The 16,588-nt window shown below is 39.3% G+C and overlaps 1 protein-coding gene across 1 annotated transcript in view; it reads right to left on the bottom strand.

Moving 5' to 3' along the window:
* Positions 1-16,588, bottom strand: part of DZANK1 (double zinc ribbon and ankyrin repeat domains 1) — a 136,587-nt gene that overhangs the window by 15,757 nt on the left and 104,242 nt on the right. Inside the window, exon 14 of the mRNA XM_090286005.1 lies at positions 1,293-1,396. Within this exon, the coding sequence (XP_090142131.1) occupies positions 1,293-1,396 (104 nt within the window). The remainder of the gene's footprint in view (positions 1-1,292; positions 1,397-16,588) is intronic.

The following is a 16,588-nucleotide window of genomic DNA, read 5'->3' as shown; positions in this document are numbered from 1 at the left end:
AAACTATTTCAAATGAAGTTAAAGACAATTAAGTATTATTAGAGCCAGTGGATGGAAAAAACAGAACAAACTTTTTGGCCAATCCAATAGTTTCAACGTTGGCCTATTTAGTGTTAGAAGTACAGACAGGCTGATTTTTAAAGGTTCCTCCTAGTTTCATGACAGAAGAACAGATCTTCTCACAAGGTGTCTCTTTATAATGGCAGAGAAAGAACATGCTGTATGGGGTCTGACAGAACTGTTTCAAATCCTGAATCCCCTGAGACCTAGCAGCAGTAGGACTCTAGGGAAGTCACCAAACCTCTCTAAGCCATTTTTTCTGAATGTCAGGTAAGGTTTGTTCTGATCATTTACTGCAGTGTAAAAATTCTCATAAACTCAGTTACATTAAACAATCCCCATTTTTATCATGTTCATGGATTCCAACGGGGCTCAGCAGGGATGGCTTTGCTGAGGCCTCAGCTAAAGACTCAAATGGTAGAGGTAGCTTCAGTTTGGGAACTGAAATGACCTAGAGTCTCATCATTCATATTCCCGACTTGAGGCCTCAATTCATTTAGAGCTGCACACAAGTGCACCTACATGTGGCTACTCAGTGTGGCCTGGGCTTCTCACAGCAGGATGGCTGGGCTCCAAGAAGGAGTTTTGGAGGTAGGCATGCCAAGTGAGAGGAAGCCACATGGCCTATATGATCACACCTTGGGAGTCCCATAGCATCATTTCCAACATACTATTGTCCAACAGTCACAAGCCCGTTCAGATTCAAAATGAGGGGGTACAGAGTCCATCCTTTGAATGGAAGACTGTTGAAGAATCTGTGGCCATGTTTTAAATACTACCATAATGGTAATACTTCTACCTTGTAGGTTTGTTTTAAGGACTAGACATGATAAACATAATACAGATATTGAATGTATTCCTAAATGGTTAAATCTTTTAATTACTACTATTAATATACTATAAAATTTAAGTATACAATTTGGCTGGATTAAACTATTCTGGGTCATTTAACCCAGACCATCAGGATTTCCACAGCATGTAGTGTCTAAAAGCATGAAATGTTCACAATTAACTGTCTTGGGTCAGGTGCCCAGGAGTAGACCCTAAGACTAATGTGCAAGTGACTTATTAAGGCAGTGCCTGCAAGGGAATATAGTAAGGAAGTAAGGGAAGCAGGGCAGGAAAGGGAAAGAAGCCAAGCAAAGTGGAATTTCAGGTGAAGCCAGTGGAGGGTAACTACCCTGATCACATGGGACACTGTGAAGTAGAAGTCCCATTCAGAGTCTACCCACCTTTCCCATCCTGGGTTCTGCAATCAAGGCCCGAAATTCAGGATTGTTCTGGGCATAAGACCTGAGGTGAGCAGAGATGTGATCCAACTGTTTTCTCCAGTATCCTAAAGAAGAAGAGAAACCTGTCCATATGGATAATTATTCTGAGGCTAAAAAAGAAAATGCTGATGTGGACCATGCATTCTCAGAAAGGTTGTTTTTCTTTGCAAAACTTTGAGACGGTTTTTACTTACTTGAAACTCTGGTATGTACTAGAAAAAGTTCCATTTTTGTTCCCAGCTTCTTTTAACATATGATTAATTACAGAATATTCTAGAATCTCAAAAGAACATATTTTTAAATTAAGAACACTGAAGAAAGAAATTGAGGAAGATACAAATATATGGAAGTATATACTGTGTTCATGGATTAGAAGAATTAACATCATTAAGATAGTCACACTACCCAAAGCAATCTATAGATTCAATGTGATTCCTATTAAAATACCAATAGCATATCACAGATCTAGAACAAATATTCCAAAATTTTATATAAAACCACAAAAGACCTGAGTAGCCTCAGCAATCTTGAGAAAGAACAAAGTTGGAGGTAGTACAATACATGATATCAAACTTTACTACAAGGCCATGTAATCAAAATAGTCTGGTACTGGCATAAGAACAGACACATAGATCCATGAAACAGAATAGAGAGTCCAGAAATACACCCATGTCTTTTTATTTTTTTAAGTATATTTTATTGATTATGTTGATACAGTTGTCCCAATTTCTTTTCCCTTTGCTCCCCTGTTCCCAGTAACCTTCTTCCCTTCAGCATTGCCACCCGCCTTAGTTCATGTCCATGGGCCGTGCATATAAGTTCTTTGGCTTCACCCTTTCTTATATTATTCTTAACTTCCCCTTGTCTATTTTGTACTAAGCGATTATGCTTCTTAATCCTGGCACCATTTCCCCATTTCTCCCCCTTCCCCCTCCCAGCTGATAACCCTTCAAATGATCCCCATACCTATGATTCTGTGCCTATTCTGCTTTGCTTAGTTGGATTTTATTCTTATTTTTTAGATTCAGTTGTTGATAGTTGTGAGTTCGCTGTCATTTTAATGTTCACAGTGTTGATCTTTTCTTAAATAAGTCCCTTTAACATGTCATATAATAATGGATTGGTGATGATGAACTCCTTTAGCTTTATCTTATCTGGGAAGTACTTTAACTGCCCTTCCATTCTAAATGATAGCGTTGCTGGATAGAGTAATCTTGGTTGTAGGTCCTTGCTTTTCATCACATTGAATACTGTTTGCCAATCTCTAAGAAGTTTCTTTTGAGAAATCAGCTGACAGTCTTATAGGCACCCCTTTGTAGGTAACTCCCTGCTTTTCTCTTGCTGCTTTTAAGATTCTCTCTTTATCTGGAACCTCTGGCATTTAATTATGATGTGTGTTGGTGTGGTCCTCTTTGGGTCTGGCTTGTTTGGGACTCTCTGTGCATCCTGGACCTATATGTCTATTTCCTTTGCCAAATTTGGGAAGTTTTCCTTCATTATTTTTTTACATAAGCTTTCAATTTCTTGATCTTTCTCTTCTCCTTCTGGCACCCCTATGATCCAGATGTTGGCACATTTAAAGTTGTCCCAGGGGTTCCTAAGCCTCTCCTCATTTTTTTCAATTCTTGTTTCCTCATTCTGTACTAGTTGACTGTTTTTTTCTTCCTTATCTTCCAAATCATTGATTTGAACCCTGGTTTCCTTCCTTTCAGCATTGGTTTGGTGTGGATTTTCCTTTGTTTCGTTTAGCATAGTCTTCACTTCTTCCCTTTTGCATTTGCTGTACTTAAACATATCTGTCAAGTCTGTGAGCATCCTTATCACCAGTGTTTTGATCTCTGAGCCTGTTATGTTGGCTATCTCCTTGTTTGTTAGGTTGCCTATCTCCTTATTGCTTAGTTCTTCCACTGGAACCTCGATCTTTTCCCTCTTTTGGGCTATACTTCTCTGTCTCCTCATCTTGACAGCCTCCTGTGTTTGTTTGCCTCTGTGTCTTAGGTAGAGCTGTTGCACCTTGTAAGGGGCAGAACCTTAGGTATTCATCAGTACAGGGCGACCTCTTTCACCAAGTTGTGGCGCTGTATGTGGGGGAAGGGTCTGAGAGGAAAGAGTGCTGCTTCCTCAGGACTGGCCCCTTTTCTAGGCACTTCTCCCACTTCCCGAATGGGACTGGTGCCTCTCTAGCTGTTGCCCTGGCTGCCATTCCCAGACTGAGTGGGTTCGCAGATGTTCTAGGGTCATGAGGACCCTTTAAACAAGCAGACTCTACTGAGAGACCAGCAGTTTCTGCCTCTGCCCCAGCCACCACTGGTTTGCACAGTCAGAAGTAATGAGGCTTTATTTTCCCCAGCACTGGAATAGTGAGCTGTGTAGTCTGTTCTGGTGCTGGGAACACTCCCCAGGTGTCCCTCTCGACTTTTTAAAATGTCTGACTGTGCTTCCTGCCAGCCTGCTGCTGACCCTGCTGCTGCTGTCATCACCACACTGCGTCCTCTCCACCCTGGCTCTGACCCTCCTACCTGTCTGGATGAGTATTTCTTCTTTATATCTTTGTTTGTTAGACTTCCAGGCAACTCGATTTTCTGGAACTTCTGGTTGTCTCTAGTTTTGAGGTAGTTTTATTGCTTCTTAGTTGTGGAGGGAGATGCAGTGTGTCTATGTAGGCCTCCATCTTGGCCAGAAGACCGAAACCCATGTCTTTATGGTCAATTAATATTTAACAAAGGGGGCTCGAGTATACAATGGAGTACAGACAGTCTCTTCAATAAATGGTGCTGAGAGAACTGGACAGTGACACCACACACACGCACACAAAATGAACTAGACCACCAACTTATACCATACACCAGAATAAACTAAAAATGTATAAAAAACTTAAACATAAGTCATGATACCATAAAAATCCTAGTGGAAAAAATAGGCAGTAAAATTTCAGATATCTCATGTAGCAATATTTTTGCTGATATATGTCCTAGGGCAAGGGAAATAAAGGAAAAAATAAACAAATGGGACTACATCAAATAAAATATCTTCTGCATAGCTAAAGAAACCATCAAATTGAAAAGGGAACCAGCTATATTGGGGAACATATTTGCCAACATACATCACACAAGAGTTTAATCTCTAAAATATATAAAGAACTCATATGACTCAACATCAGAAAGACAAACAGTCCAATTAAAAAATGGGCAAAAGACCTGAACAGACTCTTCTCCAAGGAGGACATACAGAGGGCCTACAGACATATAAAAGAATGCTCAACATCCCTAGCCATCAGAGAGATGCAAATTAAAACCACAATGAGATATCACCTCACACCTGTCAGAATAGCCATCATTAACAAATCAACAAACAAGTGCTGGCGAGGATGTGGCTAAAAAGGAACCCTAGTGCACGGTTGGTGGGAATGCAGACTAGTGCAGCCACTATGGAAAACAGTATGGAGTTTCCTCAAAAAGTTAAAAATGAAACTGCCTTTTGACCCAGCAATTCCACTGCTGGGAATATGTCCTAAGAATCTTGAAACACCAATTGAAAAGATTTTATGCACCCCTATGCTCACAGCAGTGTTATTTACAATAGCTAAGATCTGGGAACAGCCCAAGTGCCCATTGGTAGATGAGTGGATAAGAAAGTTGTGGTATATTTACACATTTTAATACTACTCAGCCATAAAAAGAAGGAAATCTTACCTTTTGCTTAGTTTTTTGGATGGACCTGGAGAGCATTATGCTAAGTGAAATAAGCCAGTCATAGAAAGACAAATACCATATGATCTCACTTATAAGTAGAATCTAATGAACCAAATCAACTAGGTAGCACAACAGAACCAGAGGCATAGAATCATGGGATAGACTGACATCTGTAATAGTGAAGGGAGGAGGTGGGAACTGATTGAAAGTAAGTCAAAGAACATATAAGAATGACCCATGGACATGGACAAAGGTGTGGGGATTGACTATGGAAGTGGGGGACAGGTTGGGAGGGGTGAAGGGGGAAAAACTGGGACAATTGTATTAGCATAAACAATAAAAATTAAATAAAATTCTTTTTAAATAACTATAATGAGATATAACAGTTGTAAAATGCACCTATTTAAACTGTACAATTTGAGTTTTGGCAAGTGTATACAACTGCATCAATACATAGAACATTTCCATCACTCCTACAAGTTCCCTTGTGCCCCTTTCCAGTCTGTCCAGGGTTTAAAACATTTGAATTAGTTGCCACCATTTAAATACTGGGAGGTTTCACGAGTCTGGCTTTCTGATTTCTTATGTGCAGGTAGGAGATGCAGCAGCACTGGTCCTGCCTTCCTGCGCAGTCTCAGCTGCCTGGGGCGAAGGGGCAGCAGACTTCTTTGGACAGGGCACAAGCCTCCAGCCGACCACAGTCCCTGCAGGCCCAGTCTTTACTTCTCAGTCCTGCCCTGTTGACACTTGAGTCTGTAAAATGTGCATCCAATACTGCCTCATCATTTACAATGAGGACGCTAAAGTTGAGAGCTATCAGTGGCTTTTGCAAGGTAACCCAATGTGGTTTTGTGGAAAGAGCACATGATTTGGAGTTCAGAAAAGCCTGCATTTAAAATCCTAAATTTATCATTTATTAGGTTAGAGAACTTAAGCCATTCACTTAAATCCCATTAAGCCTTACTTTCTTTACCTATAAAATAAGACTAATACCTCTTATCTTGTATATTATTGTGACATTAAATAAGAAAACCTAAGTTTCTTAGTTTGGGTTCCCCTGGCAGCAAAGCCTGAAACAAAGACTTAGGACCAGTGGTTTCTTACAAAGGTGACCCTGGGAAGTGCAAGTAATGGACTAGTGTGAATACCCCAGCAGTTCTAAGGTGTACCTGCCCAAGGACAGGCAGTCTTCTGCTGCTCTGAAGAAAGTATGAGGCAGGAAAGGAAATAGCTGCTGTGGCACAAACATGAAGGATGCTCCCAAGATGCATGATCAGCACAGCTGCACTGAAATCAGGCAGGCTGAGATCTGGTGTGGTACACCATAACAGTCCACTATGAATAACTGAGGTAACACTAGAGATAATCCTGGGCCTACCACAGTGTTTGGCACAAAGTACACATTTATTTTTCAAATATTTATTGAGCACTTACTACATGCCATGCACTATTCTAGGGCTGGATATGTAAGACTGAACAAAGTTCTTGCCCTTGAGAAGCTTACATTTCAGTGGACACAGAAAATGTGCAAATAAATAAATATGAATGCAGTATGTTAAACAAGAAGTTGTGAGTGAGAACCTAAAATACAATAATGTAGAATTCCCAGATCAAATCTCAGCTCTCAAAATATCATCAAGAGAGGATTCTGAAAAGCATGGGTTAAGAGAGAGAGTCCTTTGAAAAGGGTCACTGCAAGATTGAGTCCTCTTTGGGGGGCAGGATGGGGAGAGGTCTGCTCTCTTCCAGCTCAGAATGAAAAAGGGGATTATAGGAAAATGCCTTCTGCTACAGGGAACTGAGGACATGTTTCTATAATCTATTACTGCCAAGCAAAATACCCAGAACTCAGTGGTTTATAATACCAACCACTTTATTGTTCACACTTCTACGGGTCAAGAATGTGGTCAGTGTTGAGCAGTCATGGCTCGTCTTTGTTCCAAATGGTGTCAGCTGAGCCATTTAAGCTGGGGGATACATGGCTGAGGTCTCAGCTAAGCACAAACTTCTGGGGGAAATCTCATAATTGCTGCCTGCAAATGCTCAACTGTCTGGTGTCTGTGTATTGGTTGTTACCTTGGTCATCTCTATTTTCCTCTCTGTGGCACCTGTTCTCATTCAGTAAACTATCTTGAACTTCTTTATATAGTGCCATCTTTGTACAGAATAAGAAGCTTCCAGTGCTTTTAAGGCCTAGGCCAGAACTGTCATGCTGTCCTTTCTACCATTTTCTATTGGTAAAGCAAATCATAAGACCAGTCCAGATTCCCTCCAAAAAAAGGGAAACAGCCTCTTCTTGTGGAGAGAAGTGGCACGTGCATATAGAGATAGGAGAAATCATTCTGGCCATCTCTGCAGACATCTACCATAGGACTGATAACACATCCCCAGAGGATCAAATACGGAGGGCAAGAGAAGGGCTGGGAATGATCAGTTAGCAGCATGGCAGCCTGAGGAACTCAGTGGACCCAGTCACCAGTGGAATTATAAAACAAATAATGATTTAAAGTCTCTGGAAATAGTTCTAAGGACATATAGCAAATAAACATTTTTGAAGAAAATGTGCTAAAACTTAGGACAGTGGGAGTATGTGATATTTGAACCATGACTCACTTTTTCCCTCCCCTGTTTCCGCTAGTCAGGATGGAAACCACTCCAAGTGGGTGTAGCCAAGAATGCAGGGCTCCTTTTATTCCCAGCTCCCACCTGGAGAGCTATGGTATCTTCCCAACAGGTATAGGACTTCAGTATTTCTCACCCTGCCCCCAAATACCTAATGCTGAAATCAAGTTTTGGGGAAGTCTGGTTGAGAATTGAAGCTCCCTTTTTCTGTCCAGCCAATATTCATGGATGTAGGTTCTACTGTGGGTCTATACTGAGATTACTGGAGTCTCAATCATCCTGTACTGGCTTACTTGTAAAGGAGAGGTACCATGCTATAAGAGGTAAGTCAAGAAGACTATAGGCAACAGTTAACACCACTCTCCTCTTTCCAGCCTCTGAAGTAGAGGACTCACTATAGAGCATTGGCTCAGTTATAGTGCACAGGGGAAAATGCAGGCCATAAGACAGAGAACTCTAAATCTCCAAAGGAATTTACTCCATTTGCAACAGAGTATGGAGAAGTTCAAGTCTAACATTGCTCTCAAAACAATGGGTGGATAATAGAAAGCAATTAAAATAGGACTGGTAGATTCATTAGATATATGTGGGAAATCATAGGCTGGCCAGTTTGCCACAGAGAACCAGAGAAACAACAGCTAAGAAGAGCTCTTCTGAAGTCTGAAAAATATCACAAAAACTGACTTAAAAAATTATCCTTATGGCCCTGGCTTGTGTGGCTCAGAGGGTTGAGTGCTGGCCTGAGAGCCAAAAGCTTGCTGGTTCAATTCCCTGTAGTGGCACATCCCTGGATTGTAGGCCAGGTCCCCGGTTGGGGTCATACAAGAGGCAACTGGTTGATGTTTCTCTTGCACATTTATGTTTCTCTCCCTCTCTTTCTCCCTCCCTTCCCCTCTCTCTGAAAATAAATAAATGAAATCTTTAAAAATTATCCCTCTGAAGGATCTCAAATTTAATTGGATCAGACTGTAGAGCAATTAATTTCCCCAGGGCATGGTTGAAAATAATGAAACAATCAGCCAGCAATAAATATCTGGATATGGGCAGGGAAAGAGACAGTCAAACAAAGACCTGCCAAAAACCATTGTCATCCTAGGATGACAGCGTACATGGCCAAGGCTTTACTCTCCAAGGAGCAACACCAGAGGCTTCCCAATGTAACAGTGAAATAAGAGTTCATTAAAATGATCCAGTTAGTCATTAAACAAACAGACAAGCAAATAGTAAGTCTGGAGGGGAGATCAGTACCCAGAGTAACTGCAATATATTATTTAAAATGTCCAATGCCCAGCAAAAATAAGACATGCAAAGACATAGGAAACTCTGATTCATGCACAGGAGAAAAAGCAGGTAACAGATACTGATTACAAGAGTGATCATATGTTGAATTTAACAAAGACTTCAAATTAATCACTATAAAATGTTTAAAGAGCTAAACTATGCATGAAGAAGTAAAACAAGGTATAATAATAATGCCTTATGAAATAAAGAATGTCATAAATATATAGAAAGTAATAAAAAGAGAACCAAACAGAAATTGTGTAGCAAAAAGTACAATAATTGAAATTAAAAATTCAATAGGGGCCTCAAAAGAAGATTTTAACTGGCAAAAGAATTAACAAAATTAAAAATAGATTGATAAACATTATGCAATACAAAGAACAGAGAGAAGAATAAAGAAAAATGAATAGAGCCTAAAAAATCTGTAGGAAACTATCAAGCATACCAACATATGCATGATGAGAATGAGAGGGGACAGAGCAAAGGACTGAAAAAAATATTTGAAGAAATAATGGCCAAAAATGCTCCAAATTTGATGAAAGACAAATTTATACTTCCTAGAAGCTCAACAAATTCCAAGTAAAATAAACTCAAAGAAATCCACACCAAACATTATAATCACACTGTCATAAGACAATCAGAGAATCTTGAAAGCAGTGAGAAGTGACTCATCACATAAAAAAGATTTATAATAGATTAACAGCGATTTCTTACCAGAAATCATGGAAGCTAGAAGATAATGGGATAACATATTCAAAACACACAAAACAAAAACAAAAAAACAAAAAAAGCTATCAACAAAGATTCCTATACCCAGCAGACCTATCTTTCAAAATGAAGCCAAAATGAAGATATTACCAGATATACAAACTGAGAGAATTTATTGCTAGAAGATCCATCTTACAAGAAATACTATAGGAGGAGGGGGGTGCTGGGTGGAGGGGAGCAAGGGGGAGAAAATTGGAACTGTTATAACAATATAATCAATAAAAAACATTAAAAAAAATACTATAGGAAAAAAATTAGCCCAGACAGTAATATGAATACACACACATACACACACAAAACAACAAAGAGCTCTGGTAAAGGTATGTAATTATAAAAGGCATTACAAATGCATAGCTCTTTTCCTCTGTTCTATGAACAGATCTAAAAAGAAACAGTATAGAACAATATATATTATTAATATTTGGACTTTAACATATCAAAATGTAATATATTGCCAATGCTCTAGCTGGTTTTGCACAGTGGTTGGGTCTTGCAAACCAAAAGGTCCCGGATTCAATTCCTGGTCAGGGCACATGCCTAGGTTGCAGGTTTGGTCCTGGGTCTGGGCACATACGTAAAGGCAACTGATCTATGTTTCTTTCTCACATGAATGTTTCTCTCTTTCTTTCTTCTTTTCCCTCTCTCTTTAAAATAAATAAAAATGTAATATGTTGGCCAATAACACAACAAAGGAGGTTGATGAAAGTAAAGTTTTATTGTGTTAGAGAAATGACTTGAGATGGTAACGAATCTACAGGAATAAATGAAGAGAACTAGAAATAGGAAAAAAGGAGTTAAATGTAACAAAAGCCATAGATGTATAATAGTTCTTTCTTATTTCCACATTTTTAAAATATGTAAGTTTATATAAAGTCATAAATATAAGTGTTTGGGGGGGCTGTAACATAATGTAATAATGTAATATATATGTATAAATAATAATACCACAAAAACTGGGAAGAGGAAACAGAGCTATATAGAAATAGTATGTCTATCTCATTGGAATTAAGTTACTATAAATCTGAAGCATATATTATGATAAGATGTATAGGTAAGCCAAAGAGCAACCACTAAAGCAGTAACTCAATATATATAATGAAAAAGTCATTAAAAAAATTAAAACATTATATTAGGAAACACACAATACAAAAAAAGCAGTAAACGAGGAAAAGAGGAACAAAAAAACAGATAATGTTTAGAACACAAAAAGTATAATGGAAAAGATAAATCCAACTTGATCACTAATAACATTAAATGTGAATGGATTAAATAATCCAAACAACAGAGACTTTCAACTTTCAGATGAGATAAAGATTCAACTATATACTATCTACAGAAGACACACTTTAGAGTCAAAGATACAAATACATTGAAAACAAAAAGATGGGAGGAGAAACAAGATGGCGGAGGAGTAAGTGGAAGCTACACTAACCTCCTCCCAGAACTAGTCTGGATTTACAACTTAATTTTGGAGAAATCATCTGGAATAACCAAACAAACACTAGCTGGAGAGAAGTCTTATAACCACGGAGAGACAGAAAAGGCCAGTACATCACAACGTGACCAGTAGGGAGTGTGGAGATGCGGAAGGGCTGGCTGGGCTCACATGGGTGGCAGCTGAAGGGACTGAGAAACAGCTCAGCAGCCGGGAATTCCCCCTGAGAAGGGCAGGGTCTAAACCTCCAGCTGAGCTTCTCAGCCTACAGGAACAGAGTAGAAAGTATAATAGTATCCAGATGTGAAAAGTGAAAAGCCACAGGGTTTCTTGCTAGCTGGAGAGAAACAGCTGGAGAAAAAGAGCTCTTAAGCGGATCACGTATGAAAATATTTTGCCCCCACTTACCCTGGGCTCAAGCAGAGGGAAGGCAGAGAGGACTGGAGACGCTTGGGGAGAGTTTGGTGTGGTGGCTTTGAGGGGAGAACTGTGGGAGCAGCTGACTGGGTCCCAGTGCTGACTCACCCCCACACTGCAGGCAGACCATTCCCCTCCAAGTGGCCTCAGCCTGAGGGGAAGCAAAAGCCCTGCCTACAGGAATTAAGCTGCCACACCCATGGTCCTTAAGCCTGATGGCTAATCAGAGATTGAATAGATTAACAACTAAAGAACTCAGACAAAGGCAGTAGATCCCTGGAAGTCTCCAACAGGCTGCCTAGGCCCAGACTGATACAGGATCTGACGCCACCAGGGGCAGATCCAGGAAGTGCAGATCATTCTAAGAAGTACCAACAAACAAAAGGAGTCACAAAAATGGGGAGACAGAGAAACAACCCCCCATCGAAAGGAAAGGTAGAATCCCCAGAAAGAGTGCTAAATGAAATAGAGGGGAGCAAACTATCAGATATGGAATTCAAAACATGGATTATGGAGAAGCTCAATGAGCTCAGCGGAAACTACAAAGAACTCCAGAAAAACTACAGGGAACTCCAGAAAAACTACAAGGAACTTACTGAGAATTACACAAGCATGAAAAAGGACATGGAAGCTATCAATAAGAGCCAGGAGGAAATAAAGAATATCATCTCTGAATTGAAAAACACAGTAGAAGGAATTAGAAGCAGGCTAGAGGAAGCAGAAGATCGGATCAGAGAGTTGGAGGACAACTTAGACAAAAACTCCCAGACAGTGCAACAAAATGAAAAAGGACTGAACAAGACTGAAGAGGTGCTAAGACAGCTACAGGATAACATGAAACGTAATAATATCCATATCATAGGAATTCCAGAAGGAGAAGAAGAAGAGCAAGGGATAGAAAACCTCTTTGAAAAACTAATGACAGAAAACTTCCCTAACATGACGAGAGAAAGAGTCACGCAAGTCCAGGAAGCACAGAGGGTCCCAATGAAGATGAACCCCAACAGGCCCACTTCAAGACACATCATAATTAAAATGGGAACATTCAAAGACAAAGAGAGAATCCTAAAAGCAGCAAGAGAGAAACAACTAATAACATACAAGGGAGCTCCAATAAGGCTATCATCAGATTTCTCAACAGAAACACTACAAGCCAGAAGGGAATGGCAAAAAATATTCCAAGCAATGAAAAACAAAGGCCTACAACCAAGAATACTCTACCCAGCAAGGCTCTCATTCAAAATGGAAGGTGAAATAAGGAGTTTCCAAGACAAAGGAAGGCTAAAAGAATACATCTCCACCAAACCAGCACTGCAAGAGATGCTAAAGGGTCTGCTTTAAGAAGATAAAGAAACAGAGAGAGACAGAGAGGAACACGAGTACAAAGGGGGGAAATGACGATGAATAAGTACTGAAAGAAAGAAGGAACATCTACCATTTGCAACAACATGGATGGAACTAGAGAGAATTATGCTTAGCAAAAGAAGCCAGGCAACGAAAGAAAAATACCTTATGCTATCACCTATTACAGGAAACTAATGAACAACACAAACAAATGAGCAAAATTGAACCAGAGGTATGTAAACAAGGAATAAACTAACAGTAACAAAGGGGGAGATGGGAGGGAAAGAAGGGGGTAAGAAGGGGAAGGGTCTAGTCAAAGAAAATGTATAAATGACCCATGGACATGGACAACTGGGTGGGAACTGAATGTGGGAGAAGGAGGTCAGGGTGCAGGGAAGCAAGAGGGGGTAAAAAGTAGGACAACTATAATGGAAAAACAAACAAAAAATTTTTAGTGGGGGGGAAAAATAAAAATATAAAGAATGAAAATGAAAGTTCAGTGAATATCAGAAGGACAAGGATTTTCCTTCACACTATATATTTTTCTCCCTATCTGATACCTCCAAAGTTTGGCATTCTAAAGAAGTAAGTAATGACATAAGTTTCTTTGCATAAAACTAATAAGACCAGTTGTTAATAGAGGTTTTTGTTTTTTGTTTTTAACTAAGACTTTGACTGGAATGTCATGCCTAAAGGAGACATGCTTGGGCTTTGGTTGTTACCAAAAAGCCCTGAGGAACTGGGATTGACTTTCAAATGTAATAAAAGTCCACGAGATAAAAGGCCTGGTACCTTGGATGGATGCGCGGTCCATGGCAACATTTCCAGGGAAGGAATGAAGGTTGTTTTCCTGAAAGATGGCTAGAAGGGACCTTAAGGCACAATGGAAAACCAGAAGAACTTGGAAAAAGACAGGTGTTTACAGGCAAGGATGAATGCCAGGTATGTGGTTCTGCTTCTGTGCCCTGAAGGGCAGACTGAAGGTCACCCTAAATGTTCCTTGCGTAAGTTCCAGCAAAGCAGAACTAAAGATCATAAGTGATCATTTTCTGCTCTTGTTGTGTTTATGCAAATGAACAGGATAAATTAAAAATGGACTTAATGCAGTCCTTTTAATGACAAGGAGGGTAATCTTAGGGAGAAAAGTCGCGATTCAAGGAAAATCACAATGCTCAGTGGTAGACTATAAAGTAGTGCAGCTAACCGTCTTTAAAGTTTCTTTTCACTTAAAATTTGTTTTCATTTGCAAGTTAAACTATGTCTGTGGCATTATCAAAGATGTTTAATTTACAGGCAAGAAGAATGTCAAGTGCCTTGCAACTGGATGTCTTTCCGATAAGACAGTCCTACAGATTTAGAGACTTGTTTGTGGGTTATGTTACATAAATTAACATGTGTTTTCTGTTTTCAAAGGGCACAAGCCTATGATCTCATTACCTGAGTGATTGTCTGTACGTACAGGCCTCACTTAGTCCTCTCTGGATTGCTGCCTCCTGAGGCTCATTGCTTTGGCTGAACTAAGTGGCTGGGTTGGTGAAGAATGGGGTGGTCTGTGGGCTTCAGTTTAAAAGTGGTTTCTCTTTTCTGTCCTAAAGGCTTGGACAGAAAGACCCCAGAGGCCCGAGAGGGGGGAAACCTAAAATATTTCCCTCAGCCCAAACTAAGTATAATGGGCAAAAGGGTTTTGGACAAGTGAGATGTACCTGGCACACCTTCCTCCAAAAAAGCCCTTCTTTTCCCAATGTGGGACATTGAAAAATTAATACCTGTCTTTTGTCATCTAGTGGTTATGGATTGAATGATGTTCTTTAACCCTGTTGCCAAATCTGTTGCCTCCAGAATACAACAATGATGCCAGCCTGTTAAATCAAGCATGCCGTTGTCTGGGGACAGCCAACCAACCTGGAGTCTGCACGATCCTTCCCCATGTGGGAAGACCACCCTCCCCTCCACACCCCCATTCTTATTAGGGATTTCTGGACCCAAGGGTAGGTAGGACGAAGACCATGTCCAGCTTGAAGCAGCTAGAGGAGCTTGAGACTTTCACCCATTGTCCTTTATAAGATTATAAAGGGTCTTAAGACTGAGAGGGAGGAATTGTTATTTTTTATTGTTAAAATAATTAATTTTTTTTTTAAAGAAGAATATTTGAAAGGGTGAGGCAGGAGAGCTGGTATGTACGACCCATGGGCATGGACTTGGGGGTGGATTGTGTGGGGAGGGTGGTGCTGGGCAGAGGGGAGCAAAGGGGGAAAAATTTGAACTATTGTAACAATATAATCAATAAAATATACTTAAAAAAAGAAAAAAGAAAAAAAATGATGGAACAAAGATATATCATGCAAATGTCATCCATAAGAAAGCTGAAGTGGCTATATTAATACCAGACAAAATACATTTTAAGACCAAATAAAATATTACTAGATAAAAAGAGGGACATTTTATAATGATGAAAAGAATATCAGGAAGGCATAACAATTATAAACATATATGCATGAACCTAAAAACAGATCACCAAAATACATGAAGCAAAAACGGAAAGAAATGATGGCAATTTGAAGATAATAGATGAATGCTTTAATAACCCATTTTTAAAATGGAATAGAACAACTATGCATAAGACCAACAAGAAATATAACACTTGAACAGCACTCTAAATCTGCTAGATTTAACAAACACCTATAGAACTTTTCACCCCAAAACAGCAGCATATGTTTTCTTCTCAAGTGCATATAAAAATTTCTCCAAGCTAAACCGTATGTTATATTATATCAAGTAAATTTAAAAAGATAAAATCATACAAAGTATGTCTCTGATAACAACAGAAAGTAACTAGAAATCAATAACAAACAGAAATTTGGGGAACTCGAATTGAAAACTATTTGGAAATTAATTAACACACTGTTAAAAAACCAATGGGTCAAAAAAGAAACACAAGGGAAATTAGAAGATATGATACTTTGTTGAAATAAAATGAAGATAAGACATATAAAAACGTATGGAATGCAATGAAAGCAATGCTCATAGGGAAATTTATACTTGTAAATGACTAAATGAAAGAAGTATCTCAGATCAAGATCTGAATTTCTGACCTTGAGAAATATAAAAATAAGAGCAAACTCAACCCCCAAAGCAATAAAAAGGAAGGAAATAATGAAAGTTAGAGTAAAAATTAACAAAATACAGGACAGAAAAACAATGAAGAAAATCAACATACTGAAAGTTAAATCTTTAAAGCCCTGACCAGTGTTGCTTAGGTGGTTGGGAATCATTCCACAAAGTGAAAGGTTGCTAGTTCAATTGCCAGTCTGCACATGGGTTCAGTCCCTGGATGGGGCACATTCGAGAGGCAACCGATCGATGTTTCTTTCTCCCTCCCTTTCCCTATCTCTAAAAATAAATAAAATTTTTTTCAAAAAGTTAATTCTTTAAAAATATCAACAAAATTGACAAATCCTTATTTAGAATAACCGAGAAAAAAATGACTCAGGACTTCTGGTCAGGATGGAGGCACAGGCAGACATGCTTCACCTCCTTGCACAACCATAGGAAGAATCACAACCAGATCTCAAAACTAGTATACCCAGAATGATCAGAAAACGGAGCTGTATGGAATTCCAACAACCAAGAATTTAAAGAAGATGCATTCATCCAGACAGACAGAAGGGGCAGAGTCGTGGAGATGGGCAGAGGCAGCA

Source organism: Furipterus horrens, unplaced genomic scaffold (genome assembly GCF_987537825.1).
Source record: "Furipterus horrens unplaced genomic scaffold, mFurHor1.1.pri manual_scaffold_8, whole genome shotgun sequence".
NCBI classification, from domain to species: domain Eukaryota; kingdom Metazoa; phylum Chordata; class Mammalia; order Chiroptera; family Furipteridae; genus Furipterus; species Furipterus horrens.
Note: the sequence above shows the minus strand (reverse complement) of the source record. Positions and strands in the feature narration are given on the sequence as shown.